The sequence below is a fragment of the Phoenix dactylifera genome, chromosome 3 (assembly GCF_051530095.1).
Source record: "Phoenix dactylifera cultivar Ajwa chromosome 3, Ajwa_hap1_PhDact_Kaust_v1.1, whole genome shotgun sequence".
In the NCBI taxonomy this organism is placed as follows: Eukaryota; Viridiplantae; Streptophyta; class Magnoliopsida; order Arecales; family Arecaceae; genus Phoenix; species Phoenix dactylifera.
The window spans coordinates 55,486,218-55,500,417 of NC_143192.1; the positions used below are offsets into that span (position 1 = coordinate 55,486,218).

Here is a 14,200-nt window from a genome sequence, read left to right on the forward strand (position 1 = left end):
AAAATAAAATAAAAGTATTTATTGATAAAATAAATATTTTAGATATTAACAAAATATATTTTTCTAGATAACTATGCAATTAACAAAAATAATATTTTAGGAGGGGTATATTTTCTAAATTAAAGAATGGGACTCTAGCCATCATGCTAGTGCATATATCAATAAAGCATGCATGTTATTTAAATTTGATCCTCCGATGTGCATCAAGTATCCCTTAGTCATATTCTAAGTCAACTTTGTGCTCAATTTCTCTCTAATTTGCATGTTGCACTAGAATATCTTCAAGTAAATATCTACTTTTGGTTGTGCGTGGAAAGGGAAAAAGGAAGAGCTCCTTAGAAAGGGCGGAAAGATGAACCACTAAAAAAGGAAAAAAAAAAAAAAGTTCCCTTGACAAGGAAATCATGTATATAGTCATGATGGTCCCCAGAAAGGATTGGGGTTGTGTCTTGCACGCGATGATTCGCTTTTTTTCACATGAACCTTTTATTGGATCACCTACTGCACGGATTTTAAAGAACTCATCATGCATCCACCTGCACATATTCGAAAGCGACTTGTTGACGATCCAATAGTGGATTTGGGTGGTAAAACTTTTATTCGTGCGAAAGATGAAATCGCTGTCCCATCGGAAAAAGACAGTGCACAGTAGATTCCCTACGCCAAAAAAGTCATCAAAATAGTGGAATCCAAACATGTGTGGAGCTCAAATGAAAGGGTTTTTTTATAACCAACTCCTAAATACCGAGGTTTTGCATTCAATGCGTTCACACTGCAATAGAAATTCACGTTTCCATGGGGTTGGCTCGGATTGGACCGGATCATCCGATTCTCACGTAGAATCAGACGGATGCACTGATGGCTCCAATTTTATTTTATAAATTAGTGAGAAATATGTATCAATAACATATATTTATAAAAAAAATGTATCAGTAATTATTTCAAAAAAAATTATAAGAAGCTCACTTTCTTAGAAGTGTCCAAACTTGAGAAGTGCCTCAATACGGTGGGCATGTAAGGAACTGTGCCAAATATTTGAACTTCAAGAATCAAGCTGCCTATAGATTATAATGATTATGATTTTTGTTTACGAGTTCGTACTTGACAATTATAATTTTTTTGAGAAAATTATGCGTCTACGTGCCTGTTACATGGCCGAGCATTTCTGCACTATATATTTTAGGTTTGTCTTTGTAAATAGAATAATCTAACTTGGAACTGCTCTCTGTTCAAATAAAAGCCCAAAATTTGAAATGTTTGGATCGTCCGAAATCTAATCCGGGCTCTTTTCGTAATATTCAAATCTAATTTCACCATATTTACTATAAAAAATTAATTTTTTAAAAATATCTCTCTAATTATTTATTTTTTAAAAATATTATTTAATTAATTTTATTATTTTGATTTTGATTCTACTTGCGGATCAAATACGTCAAGAAAAAGCTATTTTAATTTTAATTTTATTTTTTTTATTTTGATCGAGAGTGAAATTGCAAATGAGTTAGATGAGCAGGATACAACATTAATTTTTCGTGACAACTAAGTGCACTAGCTACTAGTCGGTTCCGCATCCACCAACCCAACGTTTTCTTGTAGCGGGGCCCTCCTTCTAGCGCCATCTGTTGCGGAATTTCGCCCCGGTAACAGCCCCCACCGCCTAGACAGAGAAAGCGACTGCGTCCCTTCCGAGATATTGTCCGCTCTGGAGGGTTCGTGGATCGTAGCCTGCGGGGGTCCGCGCAGATACTGCCCTTTTTTTGACAGGAGCCACCAGCCCCTCCTCACGGTTTTGCCCCAAAAGATGCCTCAAGAGGAAAGATTTTGGCCTCCTCATTATAGGGCACAGATTTTTTTTGCTATCCAGCGATGTGGGATTAAATACAAGAATCCATCCCACAGCACAAGGTTTTGCATTCAATAAGTTCACATTTCAATAGATGAAGCTTGGAATTTTGTAGCAAGTGGAACGAGAATTTTTTTTCCGTTTTTGGAAGGGAGAGCTCCTTAGAAAAGACAGAAAGAAGAACTACGAAAAAATAAAAAAAGTTCCCTCGACAAGGAAATCATATTTATAGTCATGACTCATGATGGTCTCCAGGAAGAATTGGGGTTGTGTCCTGCACGCCAAAGGACGATTCGCTTTTTTTCACATGACCATTTTATTGGATCACCCACTGTATTTATATTCTTGATTCATTTGAATAAATCTAGCCTTAGTTGAAATATTTCTTTCACTAAAAAAAATTTCATATGACAAAAATACTATTTAAAAGTGCTTCAAAGAAAATATAATGCATCTATTTGCACATGTTCCGAAGCGACTAGTTGGCGATCCAATAGTGGATTTGGGTGGTGAAACATCCGTTCGTGCGAAAGATGAAATCCCTATTCCATTGGAAAAAGACAGTGCACGGTAGATTCCCCGCACCAAAAAAGATATTAAAATAGTGGAGTCCAAACATGTGTGGAGCCCAAATGAAAGAGTTTTAGATAAGAGAGGTGGGACATTTTCTTATAATTAACTCTCAAGGATACTTATGGAGGTTTTGCATTCAATGTGTTCACATTTTAATAGAAATTTACGATTGCACGATGATGGGTCAAATTGGACGGGATCATCCGAATCCCACTTAGAGTTACCTAATAAGATAGATGCACTGATAGCTCCAATTCTATTTTGTAAAATAGTGAAAAAATGTACCAGTAATAATTTCAAAAAAATTTATAAGAAGCTCACTTGCTTGATAATGCCCAAACCGGGAAAATGCCTTAACACGATGGACATGTATGGAGGAGTTGTGCCAAATAATTGACTTCAAAAATCAAGCTGACTATAGATTATGATGATTATGATGTTTGTTTACCGGTTCATACCTGATAATTTTTCTTGAGAAAATTGTTTGCATTGTTGAGCGTTTATATACTATATATATTTCAAGTTTGTCTTTGGGGATACCATTATTTTTTAAGTAAATGGAATAATCTAAATTGGAGCTACCCTTTGTTCAAATAAAAGTCCAAAATTTGTAACTATGGTTTAGATGATTAGCAAGACAGCAGCAGCACCAACAACAATCAGAAAAAAAACCATAAATCTATAATTCAAACTAACTACAATTCATAAACTAGAAATACTGCATCTTGCAAATGCATGCACAAGTACATATAAATCAACATCATAGTTTTAATACATGGGGATAGAAACTTGTATTATTCTATGCAATATGATCATCCTCCAACTCTTCTTCAAAAAATAAAGGAAAAAAAATAAAGATCATCTACCACATTCTATTTCTATCCCTGCTTTCTTTTCTATACTATAGCACTCAGAGATTTCATTTTCAGTGTAGCTTGATGACTGCTTGAATTTTCTTAACCGATCTAGATCATCGGCCACCTCCTTCATCGTAGGCCTATCTTCACCCCTAACATTGAGGCATCGCCTTGCTAGCTCAGCAACTTCTTGTACCAACTCCATATCCTCTTCATTTTTAATATGATCGTCCAAAATCTGTAGAAGTCGATCCTCCTTCATGGCGGATAAAAAACTTGATGAGAGGCTCCTTTCTTCACGAGATCCTTCAAAATAAACTGCCTTCTTTCTGATAAGGAGCTCCAAAAGAACAACCCCAAAACTATAAACATCACTTTTATCAGTTAATTGGCATGTTTGTAGGTATTCAGGATCCAAGTAACCACAAGTCCCCTGAACTAGTGTAGCAAACTGAGTTTCATCCTTTGGCACCAACATTGAAGCTCCAAAATCCGACACCTTTGCATTGTGGTTGTCATCTAAAAGTATGTTGGAAGACTTGACATCTCCATGAAGGATTGGAGGGGATGCTGATGAATGTAGATATGCAAGGGCTTCCGCGGATTGTGAAGCAATCTCCAAACGGGTATCCAATGAAATGTGGGATGTCCTATTCCTGGCATGGATTAACTGGAAAAAGGTTCCATTGGAAACAAATTCATAAACTAACATAGGGACTTCCACCTCCAGACAACATCCCAAGAGCTTCACCACATTCTTATGGTTGATCTGAGAAAGAATAACCATCTCCTTCCCAAATTCCTTCTTTTGGCGATCATCAATTACTTTTGATTTTTTTACGGCTACTGCATGGTTGTCATTCAGTATTCCCTTATAGACAGTTCCATGGCCTCCACCTCCAAGAATTCGGTTCTTGTCAAAGTTGTTTGTTGCCTGCTCTAGCTCTTCTTTCGTAAATAGCTTAAATGCAAGACCTTGCTTCGACTTTATTTCTTCTAGTAACAACCGCCCTCCATGTCGCCGGAAGTATTCCTCTTTTATCCTCATAAGTTTTCTTCTATTATATACCATGGAAACGACAATGCATAGTAAGAGTAGAAGGGCCAAGCTGGTGCTAGCGACAATGCCTGGAGATTGTAAATAGACAGATAAAGAAATCATTCATGAGTTCGAATAACAAGGAGGTTTTCCCTCATGTTTATTTCTTTTCCATGCTAGACTAAGATTGAAACTTTTAAGCAGCCTAGTTCTATGCTTTGCACAGTTGAAGTTTGTGCTTGATGCATGTCTAATGAATCTTGATAGAAGCGGTAGAAACCGAAATTTATTGCTAAGGGAGGGATTACCTATAACCAATTTCACTGATGAGAAAGGATTGCTGCGGCTTCCCTTGTCGGGATTGCAGGTTCCTTTTTTCGCGTTCCCATTCGTGCCTGGGGGACATGTACAATTGTAATCCCCAGGTATGTTGGTGCAAGTCCCATAGCATGGATACTTGAGAGCGCACTCGTCAATATCTAACATCCCAGTTCAACAAATCAGAAGGTCAGCTCCAGAAACACAGAGAGAAGGACACATATACTCACAGAGTTAGAAGGTAATTATAGACCTTGGCATCCATCGGGAAGATAGGGGTTGCCTTCGTAGCCCCTGGAACAGTTGCAATTATATCCTGGGCCATTGGCGGAGTTAAAGCAGTCACTGTGCTCGCTGTGGCACGCATAGGAGGTTCTGTTGCGCTCCGCGACTTCGCACGTCTCGCTGCTGATGGCCCAGTCCAGCACTGCAGGCGCCCGCCCTCCGTTCGTGTCATTGAGCTCGCTGGTAGTGACGTAAGCCGTGCTGAACTGGAACCAGTCGGCTTCGGCCAGAAGGGCGTAGCTGCAGGGATTGAAATCCAATGCCCGAGAGTTGTTGAAGTTGCCATCGAAGATCACTTCATAATAGTTTATTCCCTTGGGGATGGAGGTCTGGCAGCAGCCGATGCCGGAGCATGACCCGTTTGTCAGGCTCTCACTGCTGTTGCAGACCGTTACGCATCCGCTCTCATAGCGATCTCTCTCGTTCTGCCCACTGAGGTACGCGAGGGTCTCGCAGCCGACAACGAAGAACTTGTTTTTGTAGTGGGAGAACCGGTATGGGTCGCCGATGAAGTCTAGTCTCCATTGTCTGCGCGACACATTGTGGTATGTGGCGTTGTAGCATTGCCAGGATATCGTATAATAGAATCTAGCCTCGGCTGCCAGCAAGTCTATGTTGATGAACTCGACGTCGGCGAGGAAGGGTTTGTGGACGCCATTGCCAGTGTCGTTGCAGCTAAGAGCGAAGCCAGGAGCTGGAAAGGAGCAGTCCGGGCCGATGCCGAATGGGTAGGGGATGCTAACATCGCCGCAAGTCGCTGGGCAGCCAGGCCGCGTGTTGTTGAATGGCGATGCCGTCGCTGCAGTGAGCAGTACCGTCAGGAGGGAGTGCCACAGCAGCATCCTCGCGCCCATGAATGGCTTTGCTCCTATGATCCCTCTCCCGGACTCTCCCATAAATGTAACTCTCATTCTTTATTCAATCTCTCTTTTAATGAAATAAAATCAAGATGCTTTCTCGATTTCCCAATAGTTAGAGTTGGTACATATGTCTTGGTGCGCCACTAAATATATAGTGGAGATGGAGTGGGACGTGTAACGAGGAGGACCACAACAACACCCGAAGGCTGACCTATTAATTCAACTGGAAGTGATAGGTCATTGCACATATTTTCATCGTGGTATATAGTATAGTGGATAGTTAGACCAAGACATAATTAAAATTTTAGAACTCTCTTTCAATACCAACTATCCCATATTTGCTGCTGATCTTTTCTCGAGTTAAGGCGCAAATAGAATTTTATTTCATTTGGATTTTGGATTTTCTTTGTGTACATTTGTTTGATGGTAGACAAGATTGCAGTCGTAATACATTGCCATATAAACTGGTTCATTCAATCGATACTACAGAAAAAATGTTCTTTTTCGGTATTTTTTTATATTCTTTATCGACGCTTATAAGCATCGGTAAAGATCCGTCTGACGCTACCCAAAGCGTCGCCGAAGCGTCGGCGATACCTAAGTAGAAAAAGTTTTTTCCGACATTTTTGAAAAGCATTGTAAAAGGTCGGTTTCTGCGATGCCTAAAAACATCGCTAAAAGCTTCAAAGTTGACGCTTATAAGCGTCGCTTTAGCCTTAAATTTTTTTTAAAAAAATTATTTTCTTCAGTAGACGAGCCGTCAGCGAGGATGAAGACGAGCCGGAGCTCGATCCCTCAGCAGCCGTCCTAACCTTGGCTTCGAAGCTAAGAAAGTGGAAATCCTGAGTCCACCATCTAGCATCTAGCATCTGAGAAGGGAAAAAAAAGTGGGGAACGGAAGTAAAAGAAGAGGAAAAGAAGGGAAGAACCTACTAAGAAGTATTTAGACCGAGACCCGCCGTCCACGAGCACCTCCGGATCTCCGCCCACCATGTCAGGTCCGTCCTGCGGTTGGATCCAAGAAAAAACTTAGACATAGATTGAGGGCAAGAGGAAAGAGGTCAGCGAGATAGGGATGATCGAAAGAAATTTTACCTTCTTTAAGAAGAGAAACCGGATACCCATCTCCGCTGGCTGCAGAGCTCTACCTCTCCTGAGAGCGGTGGAAGCCGGGGTCCTCATAGCGTCGGTGCCAGACTCGCTGCATACGAAGGAGAAGCTTTCCTCCTTCCTATTACCATCGGAAGATTTGTCGCCGGAACTCCCCCAAAATCTAGATATAACTCCGACGACGCTTTAAAAAGAGGAGGAGGAGGAGGATTACCTTAGACGAGGACGAGGTCGACGACGGCGGAGATGCGGAACGGAGCACGCCGATCGGGGCTCGAGATGGAGGTGAGAGAGCGGGGGGAGGCGGTGGATTGATGTTGGCGCCGGAGGGAGGAGGAGAGGAGAGGAGACGAGAGGTGGTGAATGAGAGATTGATGAAGGAGAGGAGAGGAGAGATTGATGTCGGCGCATGGGCAGCTAGGGCATCGATCGAGGGAGTAAGGATGACTAAGGAGAGGGGGGCGAGCGGTTGTAAAGGGATTTGGCCAAGCTTTTGACGATGCTTTTAAGCGTCGTCGATTCTCAAGATTTACCGACGCATTTTAGAAGCGTCGGCAAAGTTGGGCATTGAACCAAAATTTTCCGACGCTTTTTTCTAGCGTCAGAAAAGCTAAGATTTCTTGTAGTGCGATATCTAGTCTCCATGTATATGATTATTATTCCTCCCAAGCGAACAAGTTATCAAAGGTTGATTTGAAGAGCTATAAAACGCAACTGGTGCTAAAATAAGATGCTTGCAGGCAAGTTGGAATATGTTAAACAAAAAGGTGGCCGCCTTCTCAGCAATGATCTCAAATTGAAACCTTGATGGGAATATTAAGGGCCCGTTTGGGGGAGCTTTTGGAGGGCCAAAAAGTACTTTCTGGCCCTCCAAAAGTACTTTTAGATGAAATAAGGGTGTTTGGTAAAAATTTCGGAAAGCTGTTTTAGCTTTTACAAAAAGCTAAAACATCTTTTTGAGAGAAGCTCTGTACCATTTCAAATAATAACATTCTGGTGTGAATTCTTCACAATCAAGCTATAGGAGCTTTCTACAGTAAAATACAGCAATTTCTATTTGGGTACATACCACTAGCCTATAATTGATTCACATGAGAGCCTGTTTTTTTCCTGACCTCATTGTTATCATGAAGCTTGGATGAGATTACCATTCTTATAGAAGGGAGGTAAATCTCAACCGGGTTACTTTCTTGGTGCACCAAAATATGCCATATGTGCAAGTTGTAGGAATCTAGATGGACTGAAGGTTTACTCAATTCGCCACTCTTGGTTCACTGTTTTCCTCTGCCAAACATGGAGTTTTCTTTCTCAAATTATCATCATTAATTCAAGTTCCTCATGTGAAAGTCAGAATTTCTTGTTATCAACATTTCATATCTCTTTAGATGATTGAATGACAATTGATGACTCGAGGACCTAGACTTATTTGTAAAAGAATATAAAATATATAAATAAATTTATCTCATTCTATCAGTTTAATTTTTTAGGAGAAGTGGTAATTTTTACATGGTATTATAGCACACTTTTTAACTCCATTATTATAAAATTTCACATGTGGGCTGGATTTTTTTAAGTCCGGCCCATATATGAAGGAAAGTATAAGAGAATATAAAATATATAACTCCCTTGCAAGGTCTTCTTCAGTGGTCAATCACATGGGATGCACGAGGTGTAAATGCCAAACAACGGCCGGATGGGATGCACGAGGTTTCGCCGTCATGCATGGTGTGAGGATCCTTTATTCCTTTGGTACCAAAAAGTTACAAAAAAAAGGACTTCAAGGATTAATCCTTAAAAACTTTCTCTAAAATCAACATGCAGTTGATCCAAGTATTCCTATATTTTGCCCGTATTTTGGTATCTCTTCTTCTATGCATTAATTCATATTTAAGGATATTACAAAATTTCTTTTTGGATTTTATTAGCCTGCCATCTTGACTGAGATAATACTGAGATCCTAATTTAACTAGCCATGGATCATCCACCATGATAGCTAAGATGATCAGAATACTAAAATCATGGCACCAAAATCTTCTCTAAAGCTTGAACGTCATTTTACGGACCATCTGTTGGTGGTCAGGCAGTCCATTGACATGTCAGGAGACGGTTAGAGCGACCTGCACAGCATACCAGATATGGCTGGCAAGAAATACTCAAACTTTCAGCAAGCAGAGCATGTCGTCAAGGCTCGTGGCGGAGAGCGCAGGCAGCAGAAATTAGTCATGTTTTCTCCTTAGAAGGACTTTTGATAGCTCAGGATATTTGGAGTTTCCATTCTGCCTCGGCAGCTTTTTGTACGGTGTTTTTCACCTGGGAACCCCCACCCCCAAGCTTACTCAAGGTTAATTTTGATGGGTCGGTGATGGATGGAGACACAAAGGATGGAGCGGGTTTCGTCATTAGGGACCCGAACTCCAGGTCGTGGCAGCGGGAGGCTATCAGTTATTTGACTGCACGGTTTCTGGTCCAGAGCTGAGAGCTACCTGGGCGGATCTTCGCCACGCTCAACGTGTGCTCTCAGCTAGTTCAGTCATCTTGGAGGGTGATTCGGCTACGGTCATCAACTGGATCCAGGGGAGTCCGAGGATCGTTGCTGCTGACCATCCCTTGATTCGCGATATCTGGATGATGATGACGGATGGAGGGGTTGTCTCCGTGAAGCATGTGTTTAAAAAAGCCAACGGGGCCGTGGATTGGATGGCCATGTACGTGGCTAACTATGCTAGTAGCAACCTGGGGGCGAAAGATGGGGAGCTGCCTCGGGAGCTGCATGATATTTTGTTTTCCTATTTTATTGGGTGCATCCATACATGTGTTGTATGAATCACCTGGTCTAGCAAAAAAAAAATAAAAAGAAGCCTGAACGACATGTAGGTTGAGTCTGGCTACTCAAATGTAAAATACAACTTGATTTAAATTGCTAATCATTGCATTTCGAAACAACATCAATTTTTTTTTTGTAAAAGCAATAATTACTTAATTAGATCATTTTTTGGGGGAGGAGATTAACTAGTTGAATGAAAAAAGAAGTGTTTTTAAAAGCACTTCTTTTCTTTCATTTCAAAATTATTGCAAATATCTATTGACTTGGTGTTTGGGTTATTGGAGTTATCGTATGATTTGTTCGGCATTAACTATAGGCATTCTTTGTGGAGCAGTATGGGCTAATGAAGCATGTGAATTGGTTTATTAACTTAGTGTGCAAGATACAAGCAGAAATCAAGAGATTTAGGATTCTGAAAGAGTGATATCTAGGATTCAAAAGAAATGTTTTACTAATATGGAATTAATTATGGGGAATGTTTGAGCAAGTTCTCTGGAAGGAAAAGAAAGGCCAAATCTATCTGCTCCATATATCACTCTGTAGCATAATCTGCATTACAAACAAAAAGATTATGAGCAGAACTTCTACAATAGAACAAATCGTCAAGATCTGTAGTAATCAATCATTTTACAACTTAGCAGCTCAACTAATGAATTGGAACTGATTAATAATTGATAGATTAGTTCATTTTGCAGCAAATATCATCAGTGTATAATGGATATAGATGAAATAATCAGAATGAGATCATAGCATTTATATAATTTATCTACCTCTTTAACACTCGGAGTGAGTAAATAAGAAAATTTTCAATTGTTATACAAAGAGAAGAGAATACCTAGGTCCCCATGGGACGATGGGTTGTTTCTCAGCATACTTAATATCCTTTGACACCTGCACGATAGAATAATTTAAAACATATATGCAGGGGAAATTGTAAACATGAGCAATTAATGCAATTGCCGAGAAAAACATCAAAAGTTGAAAAAGGAATTTCTATGTACAGGGTATCATACATCTCTTCACAATAACTTATATAAACTGACATCCACCAAGAAAGAGTTAAAAAAAAACGAATTGGCTAATGAAAATCTAAAAGAAATAACAAGACACTGGCGTGATATATGTACCTAGTAAAATAGCGGATATTTTTTTTATATATATATATATATATATATATATATATATATATATATATATGATTTCAAGAATGTAGAACCACGAGTGCCGATCCCTCGAATGTAGAACCGAAGAGAACAGAGATTTTAGAATTTCTCTGGGATCGGTTGGGAGGTAGGGCGTCGGCCGAAAAAATTGCAGAGCTTCTGAAAAGAATTCAGACATGCATGACATATAACCCTAAAACCAAAACATATAACCCCAAAACCTCTGATACTTGAATCGATCAAACAAATAGAGAAAGGTGACTCCAGAATTAAAAACCTAGATTTCTAGGTTGGTAAAACGAAGACACCAAACACGGGAAGGGGATCCCGAGTGCAAGACAAATTTGGTGAAATTTTTACCTGGATAAATCCAGAGCTCAGAGACGGCAATATCCAGCGATTTTCTCGCCAAGATGGGAGAAGAAGGAAGAGGTGGGTTGGGGAGCTTCTGGCTAGGATTTCCAGGGTCGCGGCGTTTTATGGGGGCGAGTGGGATGGTGCCTAGATGACGCTAGGGAGCTTGTAAGCGTCGTCAGACACCATGGGCTTCACTCGTCGTCTGGGCCTGGGATGGCATCCGATGATGCTTTTAAGCGCCGTCTGGCCCAGAGTTTTAAGAAAAAAATTAGTGTTAAGTGGGATGTTTAGCGAGTAGGATTCTACCGACGTTTCTCTTTGGCCTCCGACGATGCTTAGAAATGTTGTCTTACAATTTACTTTTTACGACGCTATCTAGCATCGTATTAGTTTCATCTCCACCGATGCCACTAAAAAGTGTTGACAAAATTTTGCGCGCTCACAAAATTGCCGACGCTTTTTTCTTGCGTTGGGAGAAAAGAGTTGGAAAAACTAAATTTTACTGTAGTGCATCCGCCATTGTGCTGTGATTACACCGAATCTTAGTTGTGAAAGGCTGAGCCTAAATTCCTATAAATAAGTGCTATTAAATAGTTAATGGACTATCAAAAAAATATTTAAGATTCTAAAACATAAAAGGTTGAAACTTTTTTGTTTATAAAATAGTACAATCAAGGAAAAAAAAAATCAAGTGCTTGGATGCTCTCTAGTTCTAGCAATAATTCAAGCATCCAACCATTCATCCAATACCATCAAGTAAACATCACCTCACCTATCAAGTCTACGCTGATTTGGCAAACAATCACCATTCTAATTTCCTTAGATAGGAGTTATATTTAAAAAAATGATGATAAATTATTATAATATAATATTTTTTTAGTGATAAAACAATATGTTATTTATTATTTAATTTAACAATATCAGTTCGGTCCGAACTGGGCTAAGGGATTCCCTCCGGCCTGGGCCAGGCCGGACGTTTAGATATGACTTGATTGCCAAGCTTGGCCCGATCCGAGTCCTGCCGAGGAATTGGTCAACTGATTTGCTCAGCTTTACCACCTCACTGTCGACTCGGTTCCCTCCCTTGAAAATTTAATGAAACTTAAAGGTAGGTTTACCGGTTTGAGCTTTAAGCCTAGAACGCCAGAATGGATGACACAGCTTCAATTTCGGATTCATGGGAGCTTCTCGGCTCGTCCATCCCAGGGACCAACACTATCCTAGACCTTGTTTGAATGTTTCAAACTAGCGTACAAGGCATGCTTAAAACAAACAAAAATAGTTTCTGATAAACCATTTGCGTTGCTTGTTGTTTGACATGGAGATTACATAGCTTCAAGTAATATCATGCAAAATATTGTCATAAAATTCTTTTTGCACATCAACAATATAAATAATTTCAATATAAATAATTCCCACCACATTGTTAATACTGGTGATGCTTGTACATTCTAGCGCTATGTGAAGCTTATATGCTATGGTTAGGTTAATCTCGATCCGTTGGCCAGCGTGAAAATGGCTATTGGTTATTGCTCTAGCCAATCAATAATTTAAGCCTCTGGTGATTTGATTGCTCTAATGAAAAAGCCCAGAGGACCCACTTAAGTGAAGCGTCCTCACAGCCGAGTATCATGATCAATGTTTCTATGTCTGCTATTCTAATCAACGTTTTGATTACTCTGAGTTGGTGCAGATAAATATTATCGTAAAGGTCAGCTTTTTGAGTTTGATTCAGAACATCGTGTTGCCGGCTATGGGATGCCTGTTTATCAAGACAACCAGAAGAAATAAATGGTTCTTCGGCGCATAGCAGAAGGTGCAACAAGTTTCAGCAACAGTCATAAATTTTTCCCTCTAACCAGCAGCCAGGATATATATGCTTTCTAGCAAGCACAGTTAGAAATGCACATCACTCTAGTAAAAATTGGTTGGTCTTAACCTTCACAGCTAAATGGTGGAAGAAGCTGGTTTGGGCTTGAAGTGTTTGAAAGCCCGTAATGGATTTGTTTCGTTTACGCGTAGCGGAATTTAATATCCATTTTTATAATAATTGTAACAACTTAGGAGCCTGTCAAAAATGGCTAGCCGGAAGGTATTATTTGGGTTCCTTGATCCTGTATAAGTACCCGAAATTTACCCAGCGAGTAACCGATGTGGGACTAAACACACGCCCGCACGGATCCTCACATACTTTCCTGGTTCAAGCCCTGACATCCTCATCAGGCTAAGCGTTCAAATCCATTCAAATCTAATCACAAATACCATGATCGGCCCATCGTCAACCTCAATGAATCTGTGCTGCAGTTTTCTCTAGTCCACATAGGTTATGGACTGGATCCGCTCTAATAATATTTGTAACAACCGAGGATTTTACTTAATTGCCATCTTTCGAGGCCTAGCATGAGGGAAATTTACGTTCTACACATATAAAAATTATCATTGCCGAACCACGAAAAGAGTTTCATTGATATAAACATTATACAAAACAACAATATTTTAGCACATTAATTAAAATTAGTAATATTTTAGTAAAAATAGCAAAATTAATGATATTAATAACACAAATGATAAGAATAATATATTTTTGCAATAATAATAATATTTTTTACTAATGATATTCTAAAATGAATAATAATATTAATAATATATTAAGATATTAACAAACTTTTATTTTATTCAAAATAAATAAAAGTATTTATTGATAAAATAAATATTTTATATATTAACAAAATATATTTTTTTAGATAACTATGCAATTAATAAAAACAATACTTGAGGAGGGGATTATTTTCTAAATTAAAGAATGGCACCCTAGCCATCGAGCGAGTTATATGCTAGTGCGTATACCAATGAGGCATGTATCCATGTTTAAATTCGATCCTCTGATGTGCATCAAGGATCCCCTGGTTCCATTCTAAATCAACTTTGTGCTAAATTTCTCCCTAATTTGCATGTTGCACTAGAATATCTT

The 14,200-nt window shown here is 39.4% G+C and overlaps 1 protein-coding gene across 1 annotated transcript; it reads right to left on the reverse strand.

Moving 5' to 3' along the window:
* Nucleotides 1-3,121: 3,121 nt before the first annotated feature.
* Nucleotides 3,122-5,841, reverse strand: LOC103699473 (wall-associated receptor kinase 2-like). Its single transcript, XM_039116544.3, has 3 exons — nt 4,884-5,841; nt 4,621-4,791; nt 3,122-4,401 (listed from the first exon to the last, which is right to left on the reverse strand). Exons 1-3 carry the CDS (start codon nt 5,824-5,826, stop codon nt 3,275-3,277), a joined length of 2,241 nt encoding a protein of 746 aa, XP_038972472.3. The 5' UTR covers nt 5,827-5,841; the 3' UTR covers nt 3,122-3,274.
* Between the last annotated feature and the right edge of the window lie 8,359 nt (nt 5,842-14,200).